The following is an 11003-nucleotide window of genomic DNA, read 5'->3' as shown; positions in this document are numbered from 1 at the left end:
TTGTCTTGTAACAAGAACATTCCTTGGTTAATACCATTAGTTCCCCTTTGAGCTTATCATAAAGATTCAACTTAACATCAAACTTAATTATTTCCCTCATAACTCATTAATCGCCTAATTTTATTTTATCGCATCTTGATCAATCTCATCACACCGCTTACACTTAGGTAATTTACCTTACTCTTGACTGAAAAATAACAACCCTCACTCTCGAGTGTTCTAAGACACCCTTTCGTGCCTATGACTTGAACATTCATCGTGCATCACACTTAGTGTGCTTCGCCTGTTGACACTCTCCTCCGTGTAGCCTCAAGCTCCACTTCGCGCTTACATCTCGTTTATGTGTGTCATTGCATACCTTATTCGGTCTGCTACTTTCTTATCCTTCAGATGTAGCTGCCTACTAAGTCATTCACAATATTACTTCTAGATTCACTTCCAGATTAAATAGCTTAAAATCTAGCCATTACTTAACTAAAATCTCTTCTAAGAACTTGCTCATAAACATTTTATCTTCCTTACCTTAGAATTCGAGCATCAAATCCCTCTAATTAGGCTGGAAATCCTCTAATCTCTCGAGCTTGCCCGAAAATTCTTCAATAAACTGAACTTCAACTGGCAGCACTACCTCCCCTTAGACGTGTGAAAATTTGGCCAAACAGATTACTTCTTTGTAAAACATATTTATATTTAGTTAGTGCTTCTAACACTACCACATGTCCCACTTACTAAGTGATTAAGCTAAACTCTTCACTTATCTTCATCGCATGGCTTGCAAACACTTAAGCCTTCCCTGGTCATCGTTCGCCAGTCATGATCACATCGCCTTGCCCGACTAACCTTTCTTTCATCAACTTTCATAACATATTCCATCGCATCAGTCCAAGGCAATCTAGCTTGCCAACCTCTAAGCCTCTAAGCCAACACCTCATCTCACTCGATAGCTAACCTAGCCTCCCTTATAGCCTTCTGCATGCTTCATGGGTTGTACTTAACCATAATTTCCCTTCTTGAGTACCCGACCGCATAGTTTAGGAAGACTTCATCGCATAGAACTCTTTATTTTTCTTCCAAGTGTTAATTCTGCTCAATCTCGCCCGAGAGATTAACATCCCATACTTAAAATATTTTTATGCCCTCTAAGTACCTGAGAGTGTCACACTTCAATGCTAAGAAAAAAATTCTGCTTTCCTTTGGCTTGGTTTCACATCTACTCTCCTTTGCCTTCATTTCTCAAATTCTACTAAGTGTTGGTTGCTTTTTAACTACCTGAGAGCACTCTTCTTCAACACTTAGAAATTTTTCCCTCTTCTTAACATTTACAAACATACTCATTATGCTTCCATATTACTTCAACTAATACAAACGTCATAAATACATGCTTACAAAGGCTTTAACACATAATTCAGAGGACTTAAACATAATTAACTAGTAAAACAAGTTTAGGAGTTTATACTTTTTTAGTTCACCATGTTAATTTTTCAATTCTTTGTGAACAATTTCAAGAATTTCTCATAATATTTATGGATCCAATCTCTTTCGGCGATATGATTCGAAATTGGTTTTTGTAATCTCATATTGTTCCTATCACTCCATATAGCCTAACATGTAATTGCAACTAAGTTTAGATAGTTATTGTTGGAATTTAAATTGAGGGCAAACCATATATCTTTAAAGTTATTGTTGTAGTCATCATGGATAATAAGAGAGGGAAAAATTAGCTTCCAAATGGGCTTCACTCGCGAGCAAGACATAAGAGCATATTCTGTCAATTCAATATTCATATTGCATCCAGGGCAAATCAATATAATGTTAATCCCTCTTTTATGGAGATTTAGATTTGTTGGAATTATGTCATGAATGACTTTCAAACAAAAGAACTTAATATTTCTTGGTACTGTGCAATTCCAAAGAGTTCTCCATAGGTCTTCCATGATGTAGGTTGATGAGGATTCTTTAATTTTAGCATTAATGAAAGCTTTATATCCGCTTCGAACCATATAATTACCTCTTTTTTCAAAATGCCATGTCCACTTATCTTGTAAATATTTGTTAGTTGGGATTCTTCTAACAATTTCAACATCCTCAGCTTCAAATATCTGGTTTAGCTTTTCCTCTTGCCATTAACCTCTCTCATTTATGAAATTAGAAACAAGAGAGTCATCATTAAGTGCATTTCTGGTGATTGGTTTAAAAGAGGAACATCTGGGTATCCATGGATCTTTGAAAACTCTTATCGATTTACCATTACCTACACAGTATCTTAAACCCATAAATATTAACTCTCTTCCCCATAATAAACTTTTCCACAAAAAAGAAGGGTTTTGCCTCAAGTTTGCTTCTAGAATTGAGTTATTCGGGAAGTAAATACATTTAAGAATACTTGTCACTAGAGAGTTGGGATTGGTCAGTATCCTTCAAACTTTGCTTGGTGATGTATGGAAAATGGAGTGAATAAATATGTGTTCATCTCATGATATGCGTTCATTCTCCATGCGTCGCTGGTCATGCGTTGGACTAACGGATATGCAATATGCGTCTAAGAATCTATGCGATGACCATAAGTTCTTGCCACAAGTTTTCTTGCTTTGTCGCCAAGTATAACAAGATCACAAGTTTCTCGGGGTGATCCGAGGTCAAACTCAGGGACTTGTACCTAAATGTTATGAAGTAATATGTTGCGACGAAGAATAAAAGAATATTGAAGTTTAAGGGCTATGCGCTACTCCTACTCCTAACTAAACAAATTAAACAATGAAAGTGTAACTATGAGAGTTAGAGACACGACAACTGTTAACGCGTAATAAAATGTATTGAAAAATAGATAAAATGGTGGAATGGATGACTTCACCGCATCAATAAGCTTGATCACAAGGGTAACCCCAGCCAACACAAGTTATATGATTATGCTATACAAAATTGACTAAGACGCATGCAATGCATATGCGATAGTGTTGATAGGACTTATGTCTAAGTCTCTATTCTTGCTCACGCGCTCCCACACATAAACAAGGTGACCGCATACCATCGTATCCTACTTCTGGACGCATGTGATGTGACCGCATACTATCTTATCCTATCTATAGGGTGCATGCACTGTGTAATAGCAAACAGACCTTATTCCTAAGCCTCTATTCTTACTTATGCGATCCAATCTGACTCTCCCAAGCCTAGATTTGATTTTAAGAATACTCTCTCAAGTATGCCCAAATGATGAATGATGCACTCATAAGACAAGGTAATCACATAAAGCATGGTTGACATAAGATTATTCCTATCCCTAGGAACACTGCTTACTTTGCTTAGTGAGTTCAACTACTTACCCTCTCGGGCAATTAGTCACTATTGATTCTGCTCATAGACAAGCATTGCGACCGCTCATAGACAAGCGTTGCTATAGCCTCACACTAAGCAAAGAGTATTTTCTCACAATACTCGCGTAACGCACACCTCCCGGTGGTTTGCTACATGCTTCATATGTCTATGTCGCATGATTAAGTATGTGATACTCTAGCAATCTTACTTAGTCGTTACAATGAAAGTAAAGGATGATAAAGTATAGGTAAATGGAGATGGAATCGAAGGAAATAGAGAAATGCATTGATGGAAGCAAGACATTGCTTACATCAGATGTGTGTCAAGGCTGCCGGTGGTGCCATGGATTGGCGTTGGAGTAGTCTCTCTCGAGATCTATCTATGGCGAAGCTCCGATCGTCACTCGGAATGGTTGGAGGAATGAAGAACTCTCAGAGAATGTCTTCTCACGCTTTCGTCTGGATCACAAGGATCTGTCCTAAGGCAGAAGCTCAGATGCTTTCAAGTTGGGCGCTAAATCTTCTATTTATAGAGCTCGATCGCCGACAGCATTAATGGTCCTTCTCTGAATTTCTGTTGCTAACGGCGTGATGGACCTGCTCTGACTTTCTGCTACTAGCGGCGTGGTAGGTGAAATATCAACATCATCTTTTGATACTCCTGAGGTACGCATTCATGCCTTGTTTCTGAAGTATCATCGCATTCCACCACCGTTGCGTTCATCCCTCTATTATTGTTATTACTCTGTAGTCGCAACCTCTATGTGATGGACGCATGCAGTTAATGGCCGCAACATCCATGCATCGAATGTATGTGATCGCCTCTGCGATGGTGAGATTCACCGCATGCGATCAATTCCTGCGTTAGCTACAAAAATAGACATTTGGATGCAAAATAACGCATAATAGTGGGTAAGCCGAGATTTTCGATGTTGATCGACGCAAGCTCACTTTTCTCATGAATTCTTAGTATAATCACTGCATATTCTACTTATCAGCCTTCATAATTCTAAATAAAAGGCCTATAATATCGTGCATTTTTACCCGTTATCACTTGGCTATTAATGATTTGATTGAAACCTGTTAGGTCTCTGAAATTTAGTCCACCCAATGTTGTTGGAAGACACATATTTCATCCAATGTATTTTCCTCTTATCATTTGTAGAACCCCACCAGAATCTAGCAAAGCTCCTAGTGAATTCATCACAGTTTTTTTTGGAAGGTGAAAGAGACTCATTTCATATGTAGGTAATGCTTGAGCTACACTTTTAATGAGTATGTCCTTGCCAACTACAAAGAAAAAAGATTTTGTCCAACCTTGAATCATTTCAAACCTTCTCGGTAATATACTGTAAATCCTTGGATTTGTTTCTTGAAAATGTCGAGGGCAGACCCAGATAAGATCCAAGATCTTCTGTTTTGTTTACTCAAAGAATATTACTCAAGAAATTGCCCCCGTCTTCTCTTACATTTGGCGAGAAAGTGATGGATGACTTAGTAAAATTGATGCTTTCCCCAGAAGCTACTTCATAAAGCTTTAGGATCTGTTTTAGATTGACACAATTTCTCTCATCGGCCTTACAGAATATTAAGCTACCATAAGCGAATAAAAGATGTGAAATGCGAATATTTGAATGATTAAAGTCGGGGCCAGACAGTTCCCCGATGTCATTTGCTTCTTGCAAAAGAAAAGAAAGACCTTCAATTCTTATTAAAAATAAGTAAGGAGGTAAAGGATCTCCTTGTCTCAAGCCTCTGCTTAGGGCAATAGATCCTTTAGATTCTCCATTTATCAAAACGAAAAAATTAACCAAAGTAATGCAATACATAATAAGGTCTATCCATTGGAGACTGAAACCCAAGTGTTTCATTATTTCTTTTAGGAATGACCATTTAACTCTGTCATATGTTTTGCTTATATCTAGTTTGACTACTGCAATCCAGTTCTTCCTGATCTTCTACTCTTTATGAAGTGTAGACACTCGTGACCTATGATTATGTTATTTGTGATTCCTCGTCCCGGGATGAAAGTTGACTACTATTTTGAGATAATCTTGTCAAGTATAACCTTAAGTCTATACGAAATGGCTTTAGTCACTATTTTATATTTAACATTTGCACAAACTTATCAGTCTGTAGTCACCAACTATTGTAGGGTTTTTTTATTTTAGGAATTAGAACAATGTTTGTTTTATTCCATTCAAGTGAACTAGCCTTGTTGTTTAGGATGTTCAGGCAATCTCTAATTGTAGTTTGGCCAACAATGTCCCAATAACGTTGGAAGAATAGGGCCGGGAAACCGTTAGGGTTGGGTGCTTTAGAAGGAGACATTTGTAAAATCGCATCCTCAATGTCCTTATGAGTGAAGGGGGCTAGAAGAATATTGTTCATTTCGTTGGCCACTTTTGGTTTAATAGTCCTAATAACTTTGACAATATTTTCTTATTTGAAGGAAGATGTAGTGAAAAGAGTTTGGAAGTAGGAAATAAAGGTATCCTCTATGGTATCAGGATCCTCAGTCTCTTTGACCATTGTTTGCTAATATTCCTTTGATTTCGTTTTTTTATTTCCTCGTAGTGGCTTTCTTGTGGAACTATTTTGTATTTTGATCCCCCAACTAAGCCATCCTCTCTAGACCTTTGTTTCCAATAAAATTCTTCCATCTCGAGGGAAATTGTTATACTCTTCTTGAAGGATTCTTTTGCCATTGGAAATGTTGTTCCTGACTTTCATATTGAAGTTCTTTCCCCATTCGTTAAGAGCCTTTGCACAGGAGTCCAGATTTTGATTTAAAGGTGTATCCATGATCCTTTGATTCCATCTCCTGTTTTTCTGAATTAAATCTCTGCATTCTGATTGGGCTATCCACCACGTGAGGAATAACGACTTATATATCTTATAAAGATTGTGAACTCTTTTATCTTGATCGCCAACATAATCCACGAGTTTTTGGATAAATTTTGACTTACATCATCTAGTTTGACTAAATATTTAAAAAGAAAAAGAAAAAGAAAGAAAGTGAATCCTATTACTGGTTAGCATATATAATTGAGGATCTACCTCGACGCCTAGGGAATTTAGTTACAATACCGTGTTTTAAAAAAAATTATAGTTGCAATTTAATTTATAATAAAGATAGGTTATGGAGAGAGAAAGATCAAAGAATGTTAATTTAATTGTATCGATAATCTGAAAAGTCCAACTTTAATTAATTAGACATAATTGCTAACTGAGATATTTAATTACATAAAATTAATATTGAATCAATACTTATAACGGTTGATTTGATATTTAATACATTGGTAGTCATAAAGAGTTGGTAGATATCAGTCTTGAATGCCAATGTACATTCAAATATTTATCTATTTGATTAACAAATAAAGATTTTAACCCTTTTAAATAAGTGTTGTCAATACAAGAATCACACGAATAGTATTTTTTTATATTTAATCAATTTTTCTATGATATAACGAAAACATAGAGTTATTCTATAAAACAGAGTTATTCAATGTATATTGTACACATTAAAATTTCCTAAAATTGTTTTCAAAATCCAAACAACGTTTTGAATATAAGACTAATCCAAACCAAAACTTTGGAAATCAAATTAAAACCATTCTAATGCATAATGAATGGGCAATTCTCCCATGAAGAACTATATTATGATTATATCCAAGTATTGTAACATTTCCTTTCATCATATATTCAGAAACCTTAAAATTACCAAACTTGTATTTCAAATTATCCAAGCATATACAACCAGAGACTGGTTTCCATGAACATGGAAAAGAGAGCTGCTTCTGTCAAAGTCAAAAAAGAAAACATGTTTGTTATTCTGGTTTTTTTCCCATAAGGTTTCGGTTTCATAGGTATACTGCCTTCGTGTGAAAAGGTTGTCTATACAATGCCAACTCTTGTCTGCTTGCTTATGGAAGAACACCCCTGATTTCTTTTCGGTCTGCTCCGAACGACTGTAAAGACAAAGGATAAAGCCATCTGGGTATCTAAATTCCATTCTAATGATTTGGATTTCCTTTTCATTATCTTCATTGATAAGAGATGGAATACATTACCTCAGCTCCAAATCCTTTCACGTACACATTCGAGAAAAGTTCCGAAGGATCTGGCATTGGACTTCCCTGGAAACACAAACGAGATAGTGATGAACAAAGTAGGATCACTATGGGTCAAGGATATAAACCATAGTTCTAAATTCCAAAGCTTGCTAAATAAAAATTGCACCATCTCACCTTGGCTTGAGCAATGGCTTCATCTACTTCTTTTCTCATTTCCTTCTCAATATCCTGACGATCCAAAACAATTTTTCCTTTTTCCTTAGTCTATCCTTTTCTTTTCTCTTTGGAACTAAATCTAAAACAATCAACGCATCACTGAAAGTTAAAGATACCTTCAGATCCTTTTCAGTGGCTATCTCATGAGATAATAACAGTTTTCTAATCCTTTCAATTGGATCACGCTCCTGATAGGTCATCAGAAAATTTATTCAAAAATCAGAATAAATAAGTTATGAAGCCGGGACAAATTCATTACGGAAGATGAATGCGAAGGTGAAAATAGACCTGTCTCACACCACTAATCTCATCACGTGTGCGGTAGGTACTTCCAGGATCAGACATGGAATGACCGTGGTACCTGTAAGTGTCCATCTCGAGAATCTGAAATCGAATGTCAAGAGAGATCAACTAAGTCGAAGGATAACAAAGCAAGCAGTGTCCAACAGACTAAGCCTTGTACATCATCACCACAGAAAGTGATAGTGCTTACTTCAAAACACTCGCACTTGTAATGATGTTTTATTTCTAGTGTGAGCTTTCAATACAGGAAGAAACTGTTTCTAAAATAAAGTGAAACAAAGCCTCTCCCATTTGGGCATGGCGCTGAAGTACTGCAGGTTCAGAAGTTCACAGCACTACCTCATGGGCGGCCATAGTTTAACACACAGTACAAGAGAATTATTACATAATTAACCAGGTTTTAACATCTTAATGACTAGCAAATTAGTATTTTGAGTAGCCTGAAGTTCATGTCACGATGTTCAACACAATCTTAATCTATTGCCTCACTTTCCCAAAATTGGCCCAATATCTATCTGTTCTCAAATGTTTGAAACGATTGACAGAGTGGACAGGGAAGATGCAGAAGCCAATTATTCATCTCTTAACATTGGAAAATGAATTAAAAAGTAACAAGTACAGGGAACTATCAGGCAATGCCGTGTTTTATTCGTTTGAATCAAAGACCACACATTCCTAGACAGAAATGTGTTTCAAACAAATGCAATGCACATCTCTGGTATCATATTAAAAACTAAGAAAGATAAACTCACAATGGGTCCATTCTTTAAGGCATGATCCTTTGCAAACTTGCAAGCTTGCTTAACTGCTAGAGCATCCATGCCATCTACCTATAGAAAAAGTAAGAAATAGTTGCCTGTTTAAAGAAGGGGAAAAGAAGTGATCTAGATATCAAACAAGCTAAGCTTGAAAAACAGTACAAAACAGATGTAAGAACGATAGCAAATCAACTAATTCAATTAATGTTGAATAATTCAACAAGGGGAAAAGGGAAAGAGAATAAATATAGTAGAAAAGCTATAACATTAGGAACTACAACTCCCAATTCTCATCTAATTAAAATGAAAATGCTACCTTCAGTCCAGGAACATAGTCACCACGCTTGTAATAGGCTGGACTCTTGGCTGCTCTCCACTCTGCAGTTCCCATACCATCTGTATCAACAAAAAACAATCAATATTAGCTCACTGATCAATATGTCTGTTCATTAAGCTATAGTTATAAATTATCTTAATCTCGTTATTCATACTGCATATTGTCATGCTAACAAACATTTAAACATTATCAGTTGTTTATAGCAGATTATAGAAGCACAGGTACTGATTATATTGACAAAAACTCACAATTACTTACAATGATTATTCTCACAGACCAAAATTACAGGCAAATCCCAAAGCGCGGACATATTGAGCGCCTCGAACAATTGGCCCTGATTTGCCGCACCGTCGCCGTAAAGAGCAAAGGTCACGGTGCCCTCCTTCGAGTACTTCTGAGCAAAAGCCAAGCCACATCCCAAAGGTACCTGAGCTCCCACAATTCCGTGGCCGCCATAGAATCCAGCGTCCTTTTTATAGAAATGCATCGAACCCCCTTTTCCTTTGGAGCACCCAGCTTGGCGGCCCATGAGCTCAGCGAATGCCTCCAGAAGCGTTCCCCCACGGCCGAGGAAGGTGCAGTGATCCCTATATGCGGTGATAATGGCGTCCTTCTTGGTGATTGCAGCCTCCATTCCAACAGCCACGGCTTCCTGACCATCGTAGAGATGGCAAAATCCTCGAATCAATTTGGCTTTATAAAGTGAGTCGGCGGCAATCTCCATGCGTCGCATAAGCGCCATTTCGCGAAAGAAAGTAAGTAACTCCTTGGGACTGGTGTCGACGGAACGCGACGGTGGCTCGCATTTGTGAGCGGTGAAAGGGACAGAAGTTTGGATTGTGAGGTCGGCAGAGACATCGGCGGCAGATGAGAGGAGACGAAAGGAAGAAGAGAAAGGTTTGAGAAAGGAGGAAGAAGGAATACGAGAAAGAGACATGGCGACGGTGGTAGTACGGTAACTGTACTGTGATGGTGGTGACCGGCGGGAGGTGGGAATATTAAAAATATGTGAAGGAGAAAGATAATATAAAATTGGAAAAAAAAAAAAAGAAAAGAAAGAAGAAGAAAGAAGCGGCTGTTCAAGAAGTGATGAGTCGGCGGGATGTGTCCCTATAACGTTAATTTGGCCTTTTCTTAATTTATTTTATTTTACAATTTTAGAATCAACAACACGATCGAATAATTTGGAAAGATCATAAAGTATCAAGTTATTGGAACCTCAATCTGTCATCTACGATTTAATTTTCTTCTCTTCTTTTGATTTTGTCAAAGTAGTTGAATATAATGTTGAGGAGGTCAATGACTGCTTCTTAGATTACTGAGGTTAAGTCCAATATTGCTTATTTTGTTAATTATTTTGGTTTTTTTAATATTTTTAAGTTTGGAAGATAGGTGTAGTTCGACTCCGAGTTAGTCGCCTCCTTGAGTTGAGCATTAATGAATTTCTTTTTGAGAAAAAGAAAAAAGAAAAAAGTGTAGATTAATTTTTGTAGTGAAAGTTAAAATCCCTCTCCCTCCTAAAGGTAAAATACCTTTTTGGTCCTTGAAATTTGTATACAATTTCTATTTGATTTTTAGAGTTTAAAATATAACACTTTTAACACTTAAAGATTTTATTCCTAAATTTTAAATATTATATTTTTATCTATGACTTTCTAACTTAATTTTCATTTGATACATATGCTTCATGATTTTATATTTTTACCACTCAGATTTTAGTAATATCTACTTCTTTATTGTTAATTTTTTTATCAATTAGTTTAGAATAATTAAATTACTTTTCATTAACTTTTAGTCTTCATTAAAATTAATTTTAAGAATTCACATCATAAGTATTTTAAATTAATTAATTGAAAGTTAACATCAAAAACCAAAAGCAAACGTTAGTTAATCATAGATAAAAGTGTAAAATCTAGAAATCTAACAATCAAATGAAAACTAAAACTAATATTTAAGAAAAAAAATATAACTTTATGAATCCTAGAAAATTAAATGCTCA

At 36.2% G+C, this 11003-nt stretch overlaps 1 protein-coding gene across 1 annotated transcript; it reads right to left on the bottom strand.

The window, feature by feature from the left end:
* Positions 1-6933: 6933 nt before the first annotated feature.
* LOC120080781 (pyruvate dehydrogenase complex E1 alpha subunit) lies at positions 6934-10472 on the bottom strand. The gene is made up of 8 exons (XM_039035408.2): positions 9263-10472; positions 8984-9063; positions 8662-8739; positions 7895-7990; positions 7723-7794; positions 7565-7618; positions 7388-7453; positions 6934-7285 (listed from the first exon to the last, which is right to left on the bottom strand). The coding sequence occupies exons 1-8, from the start codon at positions 9939-9941 to the stop codon at positions 7241-7243; spliced, it is 1170 nt and encodes a 389-aa protein (XP_038891336.1). The 5' UTR covers positions 9942-10472; the 3' UTR covers positions 6934-7240.
* Between the last annotated feature and the right edge of the window lie 531 nt (positions 10473-11003).

This window comes from Benincasa hispida, chromosome 7 (assembly GCF_027475165.1).
Source record: "Benincasa hispida cultivar pf3 chromosome 7, pf3_genome.v1.1, whole genome shotgun sequence".
NCBI lineage: Eukaryota > Viridiplantae > Streptophyta > Magnoliopsida > Cucurbitales > Cucurbitaceae > Benincasa > Benincasa hispida.
Note: the sequence above shows the minus strand (reverse complement) of the source record. Positions and strands in the feature narration are given on the sequence as shown.

What these genes read in the sequence shown, in the direction of transcription:
- LOC120080781 (XM_039035408.2), bottom strand. Translation starts at nt 9,941, where the DNA reads ATGTCTCTTTCTCGTATTCCTTCTTCCTCCTTTCTCAAACCTTTCTCT. An exon ending in CCACTGAAAAGGATCTGAAG is followed by an intron (nt 7,619 to 7,722) that starts GTATCTTTAACT and finishes TTGGATCGTCAG; the next exon opens with GATATTGAGAAGGAAATGAG. An exon ending in AAGCCATTGCTCAAGCCAAG is followed by an intron (nt 7,454 to 7,564) that starts GTGAGATGGTGC and finishes TTGTGTTTCCAG; the next exon opens with GGAAGTCCAATGCCAGATCC.